Source organism: Dasypus novemcinctus, chromosome 4 (genome assembly GCF_030445035.2).
Source record: "Dasypus novemcinctus isolate mDasNov1 chromosome 4, mDasNov1.1.hap2, whole genome shotgun sequence".
Classification (NCBI taxonomy): domain Eukaryota; kingdom Metazoa; phylum Chordata; class Mammalia; order Cingulata; family Dasypodidae; genus Dasypus; species Dasypus novemcinctus.
The window spans coordinates 76,576,822-76,592,424 of NC_080676.1; the positions used below are offsets into that span (position 1 = coordinate 76,576,822).

Sequence of the window (15,603 nt, forward strand, 5' to 3'; positions counted from 1 at the left end):
TTAAGCCAAGAAGACCAAAGCAAGATGTTCTTGTGTTGTTGGGACCCTCCAGGTCACTTTTGCCCTCTTGTATTCTCGGAGAGTCCTTATACGACAAACCCTTCCTCCTACCTTCTCTAGCTAGTTCTGCTACTTGAGGGATAAGGACAAGTTGCTGAATGGTCTTTGTGTTGTTTGGGGAGCAGCCTTCAGTTTCAGCCCTGCTGCCAGTGATTTATGTCTCTGCAGGTCTAACCATAACAGGCCAGAAACTCCAGATTTATTACCCTAAATTTATTTCCTTCCCAACACTCACCCATACCCCTTGAAATTCCAGGACTGCATTAGTCAATGAAGCAGAAATCATGGGGATGTTCTCTCTCTCAATGTTGTACGTGGTATTACAGGAGTTGAAAAATGGTGCAGACAAAACTGCAGACCTTTTTTTTTAATGTATTGCGTAATATTATATAAAAACAGTAATCATTTTCCAAATGGGATTTTTAGCTCTTTAAATAAAAATAATAAGCCAATTCAGTCAGAGCAGAAGGTGTTCTCAAAGTGCTAGGTTTTTACCTGATTAATAATGCTGTGCCCTTTGCAGTTGTCCATAAGAATGTGAGTTGTGTAAGATGAGGCACACCAAGCCCATAAGTTCCTAGGTGTTGCTATTTCAAAGGGCAAAATATAGTTCGACACTGTTAAAAAAGCTGGGAGCTAAATGACTTCTAGGGCACCTAATTATAAAGAATTATTGACTTTGAAGAAAATAAGAGAGGGAGTTTCCAATTCTCACATCTATTAATGTGGTACAGTACATGCATTATTTCATTAGATTGTAAACTCATCCATGGAAGCAGATGCTAGAATCATTCCCTTTGGAATGAAATTCAAATGAGATTCCATTCAGTGTGCAAACTGAGAGCCATATAGGCCAAGTAACTTGCCCAAGCTCAGGCAGCTGGTGATTGGTGCAGTCAGTCTCCATGATTAAATCAGTCTGACTTCAGAGGCCAAACACCTTCCTGAATTAATCAGGACTCTTGTTAGCAAGTATGAGAAACCAACTCCAGGTAGGTTAAGTAAAGGAGATGTATTATCTCATATAACTGAGTGGATCAAGCGTACTCCACAACTCAGTCAGGCCATGTCTCTTTGTCTTCTCTCCTTCACTGTGTGTGAGATCTTACTTTCCTTCAGATGGTTTCCTCCTCTTGGGTGAAGGGAAGAAAATAGGGAGTGGGGATGGTAGAGGATAACTGAAGACAGCTTCAGACTTCCATCCTCCCAGCTCTGGATCCCTATGAAAAGAAATGGCCTCTGTCTCCTAATATTCAAAGATAAAATTGCAGGGAAAAGCTCTTGGCTGGCTTGGATCTTATGCCCATTTTGTAGAACAAGCACTTTGGCCTGTAGGCAGCTCACTGATGGGCCCCACCAGGAGCATATGTAATGGGTGGAGGGGGAGTGAGCAGTTCCCCCAAAGGATTATAGGCTGATTATCCCAGAAACTCAGGAGATCCTGAGTAAATCAAAACAAAAAACTATTTGTTAAACCTCTACACATTAATATTTATTAGTATTTTATTAATATTACTCATTTTAATATATATATGAGAGTATATCTCAACTTGTTAGCAGTAACTGGAGAACCACCATAGGAGAGTGATCAGCCTCACCAGCTAAGGACAGTGTCCTTGGAAACTCATCATGTGTGAGCATGAAACTAGAACCCCAAAGCTCTGTGTTAAGTTGGTTCCAGGAAGACTGGAAACAAGAAATTTGGAGGAACAAGGAAAGCATCAGTGTGTGAGAGTTCTAAATTTCACTTAGAATTCTATATCTTGGACTATTTCAAAGAGTTTTAGGTGTTTGTATCTTTAAAAGGGAATTAGTAAGTTGTTTGTGTTAATAAGCTTGGTTTAGATAAAAGGAACAAGATCTTTTTGGGGGTGGGTGGGTGGGGAGGCTGTTTTCAAAAGGGCTTGAGATGCAACCCAGTGCTGCCAGGATATAACCTCCATAGTGCTCTCTGGTGGGAGAAACGAAAAATCCTCAGACTTGCAGATATGAGGAGAGGTGGGGGGTCTCTAAGCCTTGGACCAAAAGAAAAGAAAACATGCCATGAGAAATGAGAGAGATTTATTTATTATAGATAAAGACTTCAAGTAACTGTCACTGCAGACCCATGTGGCATTTGCTCTGGGCAATCAGAGGAGTAGGTGGCTGCATTTTCTACTTTCTGATTTTATTTTTCACCTAAGTGCTTCTGTCATCACTGTTTCACAGGCTGGATTGGGCAGGGGAGAGGGGGCATCCAGCAGCTTAAGCCTCTCATTAATTGCTGTTTTAGTTGGTATGCTCTCTTCCTGATGCTTTCTGTAGTTCAGTTAAGGCTTTTAACTGTTGGCAACAGAATTATTCAGTGCCTTAATGAAGTGCCTGCCTGTCTGTGAGGCTGTGTGCCAGTTGCTGACACAGACAGATGCAGGCTCCTAATCTTGGTCATGCCACAGGGCTCGCCCTTCACTCTTCACCCTCATTATCTACCCATGACATAAGTTTTATATAAATATTTTGCGGTCTAATTTGGTTTGGGTGTTAATGTTTTAATTCTCTTTTCTTTACATCCATGTCCATTAACTCTCTGTGTAAGCCTGTTATACTTGGAGGATTCTTTTTTTCAAATGAATTCCTTAATGCTATTGGTTTTATTTCCTATTATTGTACAGTTTTTAATCACTGGCTCTGTTATTGCCATTTATAATAGGAGAATTTTGTTTATAGTAAAAGAAACTGCCTGTTAACAGGTTAATTACATTTCAGAGTAGTGTGTTACAGATTGGCAGGCAATTATGAGTATGAAGACGATGGCGTTGGAGAGTGGAGGAGGTGTCCATCTGAGAGGTTTTCTTACTGTCCCATCTTCCAGGTTCAGCCTCTCCGGCATTGATTCAGTTACTCAACAAGATTCAAATAAATACTAATTGGCAACCCCTTGAGGCTTTTCTCCCCACCCTAAAGATTTCTCTGCCCACTGCTCACATCTTCCTCCTGTAACTTTCCAACTCTCTTGTTGGTCTCTCTCCATGCCGACTTGGCAAAGCCTCAGTTCCATCTCTGCTCAGACCTGGCTCCTGCTCAGGCCACTGGGCGGACTTGCAGTGCTCACACAGGGATAGCACCCTGGGACAAAAGACATGCAAGAGATGGTCAAAAATTACAAAATCCCCCCTTTCTTCTACTCACCAAGCTAGCAGGAGGAAATGTGTCCCATGGGGCAGAGAACTGCCACTCCTCTGGGCTCACCCTGCAGTAACCTGCTCTGGGAGATTCAGAATCAATTGAAAGCCCTTCATCACAAGTTAGAGAAAAATCAAGAGATTTAGGGCCCTTAAGAATTGCCACTTTTTTTGTCATGAAGTAAATCTCAAGATGGCACCAGTTTCTGAAAAAAGCCCCTCAGGTGAGACAAGGCCTCCCTGCAGTCCAGCTTTTTCCTCATCCATCCAAGAAATACAATATGAGCCCTCAGTCCCTTTAAAGGGCTTTTGAGGCTATAAAGGTTTTAAGGACATTTTGTGGGACTGGAATACAGTTTTACTCTTTTAAATTATTATGAGGGTTATGGTTACTATATCTTTATTTTTATGAAAAGTTATTGGTTATGCCCTTGATTTATTTGATACTGGGCTTTTGTTCAAGAACACAGTCTCCAATTAAGTGTGGTTACTGTGGCAAAAATATGATCCTCCTTAGAGTGACTTTCTTTGGACCCATTTCCAAAAACTTGGGACTGCCTGTTTCATGTTCATGAGCATTTCTTCTTGTGGTCACTTGGTTTTTACATTTGGAGGATTAGAGGGTACTAAGGCTGTGGGTTGGACCCAGAGGAGAAAGAAGGGGAGAGAGAGGAAAGAATTTTCCCTAAGTGGGTCACCATTAGAACCAAACTGTTTCAGAGATGGAAGGAACCTTAGATATCAAGAGCCATTTTCTCAAGAAAGGAATTAAAACCTAGAGAGGTTTGGAAGCCCCCTGCTCTCAGCCGTCTTCTCTGTATCATTGTTCTCCTGGGAGTGTCTTGGGCACATGCATGGCACCAGTCCTGACCCATTGTGAATCTGAGGGAACAGCCAAGACTTGCATACAGAATGGTCATATCTTTTGTGAATCTTTTGACCTTTTCTAAAAGTGTGGAGCAGATGTTGCTTTAACCCAGAGGAGAGTTAGTGTATATCAGAGATAGCCATTTATTGATGCTTTGATTGCGACGGCATTTGTCTCCTTGAAAATATGAACTTACAATGAAACAATCACTAAATTTGGAGGCCAAAATTGTAGTCCTAGATCTGCCACATGAGATCACCGGCAAATCATCCACTTCTCTAGGCCACTTTTCCCATCTTAGAATGCGCTTCATAATGCAATTGGCTTTGTGGGCTGTCACAGATTCCCCACCCAGATCCCCTTCACCAGGCCCGTACGCCCACTCCCGAGCTGCTCTGAGTGTTGGCTGCTAAGGGTTTACAAAATCCCTGTCTCATTGTGTTGGGAGAAGCAAGTAAGATTCGACATATGAAGCCCCTTTGAAAACTAAAATGACAGTAGATTGTACTGGGGTCTTGATGAATATCCTCCTTGCCAAAATCCGAAGTGTGTCTTCTTGGCTGAAGGTCATTGAGGCACCCAGGGAGGGCAGGGCTGTTGCATTGCATCCTAAGGATGTCTTCCTTCCTCACCCAGAAGCCCAGTATAATGGGCACACGGTTAAAAATGGATTTATCTGAAGTTGAGTAATTTTTAGGCAATTTTAGGTAGTGGCTAATCAAGTTTTTCCCATAGTGGGAGGACAAGAATTGAAGTTGCAATCATTCAGACCTTGGAACTGAGCAAGGTCACTGAAATTCCTGCTTTGCCTCAGATGGAAGGTGTTATAAATATATATACCATTTGCAAACTGCAGCTTTCTAAGTGATGCCAATTTCATTATATTTTTTAATCCCTGGATATTTTAACAGTGCGCTTCCCAGGGTCTTCAGAGGTGAATATAGGGAGTGAGTATGTGTGCATATAGAAAATGAGGGGAAAGACAGAGAGGGCTCCCTGTCCCTGAGATCTGGAACATTTGCAATGTCCCCAGTTAATCATTGATGCCTCAGGGCCTGTAGGGCCACCAGGTTCCGCCTGCTGCAGGGGGCCAGAATGCCTGCTGATGGAATGCTAAGGACGCCTTTGGTGCAGTTAATGATTTATCTCCTCCTGATTGCAGTACTCTGCTCTCCCTTTCTCTGAGCTGACAGAGGGGCCTGTGCTCTTCTTCTGAAGGTTAGGCTGGTGCTGTCGAATGGGATGAAGGAGAAGATAATGATGGTTTGCAAATTCACTTTATGGCCAGACTCCCAAGGGATTTTTTTCTGTAGGAAAAGATTTCCTTAGTTGTTTTGTGAAAATGAAAAAAATAATGCTTTATCAGGGTGACTACTGACAAATATTCCTTTGCATGCACCTTCGTGCCAAGATAGGGCCACAAGATGACGTGATTTTATGTGGGTACATGGCGTTTGTCACATTTGAACTTGCATTATATTTATTTAGATAGCTCTTTTATTTCCACTGCAAGATTTAAGTGCCTTGTGAGCCTCAACAAATTACAGGCATACAGGCGTTTTTGCTGCGCTTTGCTTTATTGCACTTCACACATGTTGCCTTTTTAACAAACTGAAGCTTTGTGGCCACTCTGCCGGCTCCGTTTTTCCAGTAGTATGTGCTCACTTCGTTCTTTGTGTCGTGTTTTAGTAATTCTCACAGTATTTTAAAATGTTCATTATTATTATTTGTGATCTGTGCTCTTTGATGTTGCTGTTGTTTGGGGGTGCCACAAACCACGAACGTCATCGATAAATGTCTGTGCTCTGACTGCTCCAATGACTGGCCTGCCCCCTGTCTCTCTCCCTGGCCTCAGGTCTCCCTATTAGCTGAAACAACAATATTGAAAAAATTAATAACCCTGCAATGGTCTCTAAGTGTTCAAGTGAAAGGAAGGTACTGGGAATTGAACATGGAACCTCAAGTGAAAGGAAGGGTCCTACATCTCTTACTTTAAATCAAAAGCTAGAAATGATTAAGCTTTGTGGGGAAAGCATGTTGAAAGCTGAAATAGGCCAAAAGCTAGATTCTTGAAGGAAATTGAAAGTGCTATTCCAGTCAACACATGAATGATTAGAAAGTAAAACAGCCTTATTGCTGATATGAAGAAAGTTTTAGTGGAAGATCAAACCAGCCAAAGCCTAATCCAGAGCAAGGTCCTAATTCTCTTCACTTCTATGAAGGCTGGGAGAGATAAGGAAGCTACAGATTGAAAGTTTGAAGTTAGCAGAGGTTGGTTCATGAAATTTAAGGAAAAAAGCAATTTCTATAACTAAAGTACAAGGTGAAACAGCAAGTGCTGATGTAGAAGCTGCAGCAAATTATCAGAAGATCAAACTAAGGCGGCGGACTTGGCACAGTGATTAGGGCGTCTGTCTACCACATGGGAGGTCCCCGGTTCAAACCCCGGGCCTCCTTGACCAGTGTGGAGCTGGTCCATGCGCAGTGCTGATGCGTGCAAGGAGTGCCCTGCCAGGCACGGGTGTCCCCTATGTAGGGGAGCCCCACGCGCAAGGAGTGCATCCATAAGGAGATCCGCCCAGCGCAAATGAAAGTGCAGCCTGCCCAGGAATGGTGTCGCACACACAGAGAGCTGACACAACAAGATGATGCAACAAAAAGAAACACAGATTCCTGTGCCACTGACAACAACAGAAGCAGACAAAGAAGACGCAGCAAATAGATGCAGAGAACAGACAACCGGGGTGGGGGGTGGGGGAGAGAAATCAGTCAATCTTAAAAAAAAAAAAAGAAGATCTAGCTAAGATCATTGATGAAAGTGGCTACATTAAACAACACAATTTCAAAGTAGATGAAACAGCCTTCAGTTGGAAGAAGAGGCCATCTAAGTCCTTCAAAGCTAGAGAGAAATCAATGCCTGGTCTCAAAGCTTCAAAGGACAGCCTGACTTTCTTCTTAGGGGCTAAAGTAGCTGGTGACTTTAAGTTGAAACTAATGCTCATTTACCATCCTGAAAATCCTAGGGCCCTTAACATTATGCTATTCTATCTGTGCTTTATAAGTGGAACAAAACCTGGGTGCCAGAACATGTTTTCAACATGGTTTGCTAAATATTGTAAGCCCATTGTTGAGACCTACTGCTCAGAGAAAAGGATTCCTTTCAGAATATTACTACTCACCTAGTCACCTAAGAGCTCTGATGGAGATGTATGAGATTAATTTTATTTTTGTGCCTGGTAACACAGCATCCATTCTGCAACCCATGGAACAAGGAGTCATTTAAGAAATACATTTTGCAAGACTATAGCTACCATAGATAGTGATTCTTCTGATGGATCTGGTCAAAGTAAGCTGAAAATCTGGAAAGGACTCACCATTCTGGATACCCTTAAAATATTTGTGATTCATGGGAGGAGTTCAAAATTCAAGGAGTTTAGAAGTTGATTCCAACCTTCATGGATGACTTTGAGGGGTTCAAGACTTCAGTGGAGAAAGTAACTGCAGATGTGGGGGAAACAGCAAGAGAACTAGAATCAGAAATTGAACCTGAGGTGTGACTGAATTGCTCTAATCTCATGATAAAATTTGAACTGATGAGGAATTACTTTTTATGGATGAGCAAAGGAAGTGGTTTCTTGAGATGGAATATACCCTGGTAAAGAGGCTGTGAACATTGTTGAAATAACAACAAAGGATTTAGAATTATAAGCTTCGTTGAAGGGGAGCTGATGTGGCTCAGTGGTTCAACACCAGGCTTCTCACTTATGAAGTCCTGGGTTCAATCCCTGGCCCCAGTACTTAAAAAAAAAAAAAAAACTGTAAGCATAAACTTGGTTGATAAAGCAGTGGCAGGGTTTGAGAGGAATGACTCCAATTTTGAAAGAAGTTCTACTATGGGTAAAATGCTGTCAAACAGCATTGCATGCTACAGAGAAGTCTTTTGTGAAAGGAAGAGTCAACTTCATTGTTGTCCTATTTTTTAAAATTTCCACAGCCACCCCAGCTTTCAGCAACCACCACCCTGATGAGTAAGCAGTCATCAACATGTCGGCAAGACCCTCCACCAGCAAAAAGAGTATGACTCAGTGAAAGCTCAGATGATAGTTAGCATTTTTTAGCACACCAGGGTGAGCTTAGTTTTAGAATAACCTTAAACAAGGGTAAGGCCAGTCTAGAATTACCAACACAATAGTAAGCATATACGCAGGTGCGGCGGCTTGCTCGGTCGGTAGAGGTGGGGTCTGGCTGCGGACGAGGGGTCGGTCCAGCTCTGGACGAGGGGTCGGTCCCGCTTGGGACGAGGGGTCGGTCCCACTTGGGACGAGGGGTCGGTCCGGCAGCAGACGAGGGATCGGTCTCACAAGCGGTTGCGCGGTTCGGCTGACGGGGGTCGCCCGGTGAAGCCGGCGACGAAGGGGTCGCCCGGAGAAGCAGGCGACGAAGGGGTCGCCCGGAGAAGCAGGCGACGAACTGGGGACAAGGGAGGCCAGGCCCTTGTCGGGGGCTCTCAGGACTGGAGGGCGCACGGCAGAAGAACTACCGCGGAGACAAGGTAAACACGCAAGTCCACTTTACTGAGGGAGAGGCAACAGTTTTATAGGGGCTGGGGAAGGCTGATTGGTCGAAGCCACGCCCTGTTCTGATTGGTTGCCGGCGAAAGGTCAGTGGGCGGTACTGGACGGGGGAGGGGTGGTGGTTAGGGATTGGCTGTCGCTGTTGCTGGGGGAAGGGGCAGGGTTTAGGGATTGGTGGCTGCTGTTGCTGGGGTGGAGGGCAGACTTGAGTTTCCCGCCCACGCCTGGCTATTGCTGCTGTCGGGGGAAGGGAAAAGGGCGGGCTGGATTTTTCCGCCCAGGCCTGGCTGTTGCTGCTGTCGGGGGAGGGGAAAAGGGCGGGCTGGATTTTTCTGCCCACACCTGGCTATTGCTGCTGTCGGGGGAGGGGAAAAGGGCAGACTGAAATTTTCTGCCCTGCGCCTGCGCAGGGAGAAGAAGAAGAAGGGTGCTGCCCCACAGGCATCGGGTGGCGCCATCCGGGAGGAGGGGCGGCCGCGGAAGCATGGCTGCCGAGAAGGGGAGACCCGAGGGCACTCTGCGCCCATGCCGAGCTCCCTTCAGGGGTGGCGGTGAGTCCGACCAGCCACCCTATTATGGGGGCAGCGGCTTGGCCTGCCGCGGCTGCTCCCCCGCCAGGCCAGCAAACCACACTTCAGCCCGAGGGGTGACCGCACGCAGGTGAGGCTAAGTCTAGGGTAACCATAAACAAGGATGAGACCAGGTTAGAATGACCATCACGGCAACAGGTCTACACAAGGGTGAGGTTAAGTCTAGAGTAACCATGAACTGGGATGAGACCACTCTAGCTAGCTTCAGTAATTTCAAGTATTAATTTTGGCTATTGGTAGTAGAAAAAGTATGTGTATAATGACTTAGTAATAATAATTATTTGTTAATTCTTTGTTATTTAAAGATTTCTTTTTTTTCCCCCTTTCCCCTCCTCCCACCCTGCGATTTTTGCTGTCCGTCTCATCTTCTCTTCTCATTTTCTCTCCTCTAAGATTCACCAGGATTCGATTCCTCTGATGGGGAGAGAGCTTCCCTGTCAATTGTGCCACCTCAGTTCCTGGTTTCTGCTGCACTTCACCTTGACTCTCCCCTTGTCTCTCTTTTGATGCATCATCATCTTGCTGCGTGACTCACTTACACAGGGCACTGGTTCACCACATTGGCACGTGCGTGGGTAGTCGTGTAGGCACTGGCTTATCACACGGTCACTCGTGGGCACTGGCTTGCCGCCCCGGCACACTTTCTCTTCTTCTGTTTTCACCGGGAGGCCCCAGGGATCGAACCCAGGTCCTCCCATATGGTAGGCGGAAGCTCTATCACTTGAGCCACATCCACTTCCCTATTTGTTAATTCTTAACCCCCAGTTACACAGATGTGTCATTTACAGAAGGAAAAGAGGAGAGATCCACCATCATACCACTACATGGGTTTTATGTTATAATAGTTGTGGGACTTTCTATTCTGGTCTGTGCATTGATGAGTGAGATTGAGTCCTGCTCCTTAGAGGATGAGTATTTTCTGTGGGGCCTGCTGAGTTTCAGTTGTTTGAGAGCCCATCCTCTGAAAAGAGGGAACTTTCTCTGAAATTCAAAGTGAACTCTTTTGTTTTACTTTATCTCTGCATTTTCCCCTTTTAGACAATAACTTTTCTCTTAAAGAGTTGCTGTCAGGCTCAATGACTCAAGTACTTAGAAAAGTGCTTAACATTTTGTATCATCAAATGTTAACCACCCTTATTAGAGAAAAGCAGAGTAGTCTAGAGCAGTGCTGCCCAACAGAAATACCATGAGAGCCAAGTATGTCATTTTAAATTTTCTAGTAAGCACATTATAAAAGTAAAACAACAACAGCAAAACACAAACAGGTGAAACTGATTTTAATAATATATTGCATTTAATCCTAAATATCAAAATATTCTTTTCAATGTGTAATCACTATTTTTAAATTATTGAGGTATTTCACATTCCTGTTTTCATGCTGAGTCTTTGAAACTCACGGTGTAAATTACACGGTGTAAATTAGAGCCCAACTCAGTACAACTAGTCACATATCAAGTGCTCAGTTCCCACATGTGGGCAGTGGCTACCATATTGAACAGCACAGATCTGGAACCCTGCCATGCAGTGTGAGTTCCAGGGACCAGCAGTATCAGCATCATCGGCAAGCTTGTCTGAACTGCAGAATCTCAGGCCTCACTTCTTGTGGGTCACAATCTGCATTTTAACGAGATCCCCACGTGATTTGTTTGTGTGAGAAGCACTGGTCTAGAACATGCTCGGTCTCCACCCCCTGAGATTCTGATTTTATTTGACCTGGGCACTAGTGTTTTGTTTTTGTTTTTTGTTATTATTTAAGCTCCCCTGGTGATTCTAATGTGCAACCAGGCCTGTCACTTGTATAATGGGCCCTGGATCCAGGATGCCTGCTCTGCCACTTTGTTCCTGAGAGACCTTGAGGAATTTACTAAAATGCTCTGTGCTTCAATCTCTTCATCTGTAAATGGAGACAAAAGTACTATCTGCTTCGATGGTTGTTACGAGGATTAAATGAGTTAACACATGTAAAGCACCTAGAACAATACTTGGTACACAGTATGTAATTATAAAATATTAACTCGTACCCTTTCTTCTTTCTCTTTAAGGTCCGAGGTTACCCTGAGTCCCAAGTTACGTGGCACAGAAATGGGCAACCCATCACCAGCGGGAGCCGCTTCCTGCTGGACTGCAGTATCCGGGGGAATTTCAGCCTTGTGATTCATGCTGTCCGTGAGGAGGACAAAGGAAAGTATACCTGTGAAGCTGCCAATGGTAGTGGTACCTGCCAGGTGACAGTGGAGTTAACAGTAGAAGGTGAGTACCCAGAGGCTAGAACCCCGATGAGAGATAAGCTGGCCATTTCCCTAAGTCCTCCTATCCCTTTTGGTCTTCTTTTGGGAGATGGAAGAACCTACAAGAAGAAGCATCCTCATCCCTAAACTCAGGACCTTCCAGTCTAATGGGAGAGATGTGGTCCCTGCAAACCAGAAAGATACCCAGGAGGAAGTGCTTGTCCTGTTCAAACATCCTGTGGCTTCCCCTCACACTTAGCTGACACCAGTCTTCTTGTCATGGTCTCACAAAGCCTGCTGCTTGGCTCTCCAGACCTGTCTCCTGACAGACTGTCTGCTCTCCCTCCTCACTGCACTGTAGGCACTGGAGCCTTCCACTCTTCCTTGAGCAAGGCCCCCACCCTTCTCGTTGCCTCTAACAGAAGGGCTCTTCTGCCAGCTCTTCACCTGACTCAGCCCCCACTTCCTTCAGGTCTCTGCCTCTTTAGAGAAGCCTTTTCTGACCATCACCCCTGATTTTTTCATCACTCTGATTTTTTCTTCCTAAGACTTATCACCATTTTACATTATATTTTCTCCACCACCCCCTGCCTCACCACTAAATGAGGCTCTTGGAGAAGAGAAACCTTGTTTGTCTTTTGGCATTGTTGAATTGCCAGCATCTAGGAAAATCCCTGTCAGGTGGTATATACTGAAATATTTGGGAAATGAATGAGCAATATTTATCATCATCATCACCACCATAATCATTATCATCATTATAAAGTAACACATGCCTATTATAAAATAAAATCCAAAAACTCAAGAAGATATACAGGAAGTAAACACACTTATGTGTTAACACCTGTTACTTGTCATTTTTGTGTTTTTCCCCCTCTCTATTTAAAAACTCCTGTTTGCTTTAAAACATTTGGCCATAAGTAAAACTATTTCTTTTCCTGCTAGTTTGTCCCCTGGCCTGCAGAAGCCTCCCCACCGGTTCAGACCACTGGCTTGTGCTTAAAGATTTTGATTTCTGAAAGGACATGGAGGGTTGTCTGTCCCTCAGAAGTGGGGCAAGGTTCTTTCAAACCTTCCAGGCCTTTCTGAAACAGGGTGTCAGGTTCACTTTCTCCTCTCTTCAAGAGTGTCCTCCTAGCCTGGTTTTCCAGGGGGACACTGTATGGGTGGGGGATTGAGGTAGCCAGAGAAAGATTGAGATGGGCATAACATGTACCTGGGTCAACGGCCACTCCTAGCCCCAAGTTTCCCTCCATCTGTGGAAGGGCAGACAGGCTGTGTCCCAGAGCAGAGTATGCATAGTTTGGATACTTTCTCCAAATTCTTTAGCCCAGTGGCTCACTCGTTTTAATGACCTTCAAGTGCCTGTGGGCTAGAGCATTCCATGTGGAAAGTGGTTGCTGGTCAGCCTCAGGACAGAACTCATACCTGCCATTCTGGTGCCATACTTTCCCCTACATTAGCCCTTTGTTAGTACCCAAACTTTTATTGAGTCCCACAAATAAAAATCTCTCCATTCCCTTCTCTGATTTTCTGTTTGGTGCAGGGGAAGCGGAATGAACACTGAATTAATGAGTCAGGGGCCCAGGGTTCGGGTTCCAACTTTTGTCAACAAGATGTTGTAACTTTAAATCCCTGGATTTCAATTTCTGCAGAATAAAGGGTTTGAAGTCACTGGCCTCCACAGCCTGGGATGGAGGGGGTGAGAGAGTACAGGGGAGGAATGTAAAACCCAGATCATCTGAAAGCCTTTATTTCAGTTCCCATTTTTCTGGAAGTTAGTTCTGATGTCTACCAAGCAGAAAAAACTTTAGTAGGTCATGATACATGGGCAGGGGAAAGAAAGAAGACAAGAGAGCTATAGAGGAATGAGACCCATCATTTCAGTTGCAGGAGACTAAGGCCCAGACCCTTTAATATGTTTTCCCTTCCAAACTAGGAGCTAAAGGTTGGCTTGAAGGCTGCGGTCTGTTTAAATGTAGGTGGGCCCTGAATACATTCTTCTTCTGCATCGCAGGCCAGTTTCAGCCAGTCTGTGATTTGGGAACACCTCATAGACCATAGACTTGGAAGGATCCCTCTGCTCCCATCCTTTCTATCATGGATAAGTTAGTGACTGTGCCAGGCTAGCCCAAACTTTTAGACAAAGGGAATCTAGCAGCCTACCTGGCTTCTTCCCAACTCTGTGTTCTATGTTTTTTCAAGAGCAGAAGTCCTAGAATTAAGAGTATAATAGTATCTGTGGAGTCTTTTAACTCCCTAGTGGTCAAGTTTAAGAGGCAGTATTGTACAATGGAAAGAAAGCCAAATGGTCTTGGACTGAAGTTTGGTTCTACTAATTTCTAAATGTAGAAATTAACCTTTCTGGGCCTTGTTTCCATTTCTGAAACTGGACCTAATGGCTACCCCACAGGGTGGTGTAAAGATAAGCACAGCACTGGCGAATAATAGACACCCAATAAATGGTAGCCTTGTAAGTATTTGAACCTTAGAACTACCCACAGAGGGAAAGGGGTGATAATAATCCTATGTGGAGAGGAGAGGAGAAAGCTTCCTCATCTGACTTCCAAATATGCAGTTTCCCATGACAACAAGCATCTTAACAACAGAGTCATGCAGCTATTCAGAGCAGAAAGGGATCTTAGGCAATGGGAAGCAACCCTGGTCTGAGCCCCTGGAAAGACAGCTCTGAAGTCAGCTCTGATACCCACTTCCAGAGAGCTGGTCACTGAGGCTTGGTACAGAGCAAGGAAGAAAGATTGTATCTGCTCCCAGGGAGCTTTCTCTTAATGAAGGAGCCACAGGCTTGTTTTCTAGCACAGCAGTGCTGAGTAAAGATATAATGCATGCCACATATGTAATCTCCAATGTTCAGGGAGCCACATAATAACACAGATGAAATCAATTTTAATACAATATTTTCTTTAACCCAGTATGTCCAAAATTGTCATTTCAGCATCTCATCAAGATAAAAATTATTAGTGAGCTATTTTATCTTCTTCAACATCTGGGGTATATTTTACACCTACCACACATCTCAATTCAGCCTAGTCATATACATCTGCTCAGTCACCACCTGTACTTAATGGCTACCGTATTGGACAGCACAGCTCTAGCAGCTACCATCTGAATGAGGAAAAACAAGGCTTACCCAGAATCAGAAGAGAACCCCCCATGTATGAACAAGGTAGTGAGGAGTACTGGACAGTTATATCCACCTTGGGGTGAGGTGGAGTGAAGGGTGGTGCTCACACCAAGCAGGATGGTGTGAATTGGAGAAGGCCTTTTATGTTTCAGGGACCAGGGAATCACTTAAGTTACTTCAAGAAATAGAGTGTTAATTTTTTTTTGTTTTAAGATTTATTTTATTTATTCCTCCCCACCCCCTCATTGTTTGCACTTCACTGTGTCTTTAGGAGACACCAGGAACTGAACCCAGGACCTCCGATGTGGGAGGGAGGCACCTAATCGCTTGAGCCACCTCCGTTCCTTGCTTAGTTGTGTCTCTCATTGTTTTTCTTCTTGTGTCTCTTGTTGCATCATCTTGTTGCACCTGCCTGTCATGTCAGCTCACTCTCTTGTTTGTTTTCTTTAGGAGGCACCTGAACCTCTGCTCCCTGCTTTGTCATATCTCTCATTTTGTTTTTCTTCTTGTGTCTCTTGTTGCATCGTCTTGTTTTGTCAGCTTGACATGCCTGCCCATCATGCCAGCTCACTGTCTTCTTTAGGAGACATCAGGAACTGAACCGCGGACCTCCCATGTAGTAGGCAGGAGCTCAGTCGCTTCAGCCACATCCGCTTCCCTAGAGCGTTAATTTTGAGAACATTAGCTCAGGAGCCCAGGGAAAGCCAAACTGGCAGGACTTACTATGGATTTTGCTCACCTTATGGGGTTGCTTAGTGCAAATGCATGTATACACAGATCACCTAGGGAATCTTGTTAAAATGCAGCGGCTCTGGAGGGGGGTCTATAGTTCTAACTAGCTCCCAGGTGATGCCCATGCCATTAGTCCACAGACCACACTTTGAGTTGATTAAATTACACACCTGAGGTATTTAGCCTAGCACAGTGATTCTCACCTTGAGTGTGCATCAGAATCACCTGGAGGACTTGTGAAACCT

General features: G+C 44.5%; 1 protein-coding gene across 3 annotated transcripts in view; it reads left to right on the forward strand.

Moving 5' to 3' along the window:
- The window catches only part of MYLK (myosin light chain kinase), a 344,455-nt gene that overhangs the window by 190,574 nt on the left and 138,278 nt on the right, over window positions 1-15,603 (forward strand). For all 3 annotated transcript variants that reach the window (XM_023590948.3, XM_023590949.3, XM_012528021.4), the window contains one exon: window positions 11,296-11,503. In XM_023590948.3, the coding sequence (XP_023446716.2) occupies window positions 11,296-11,503 (208 nt within the window). The remainder of the gene's footprint in view (window positions 1-11,295; window positions 11,504-15,603) is intronic.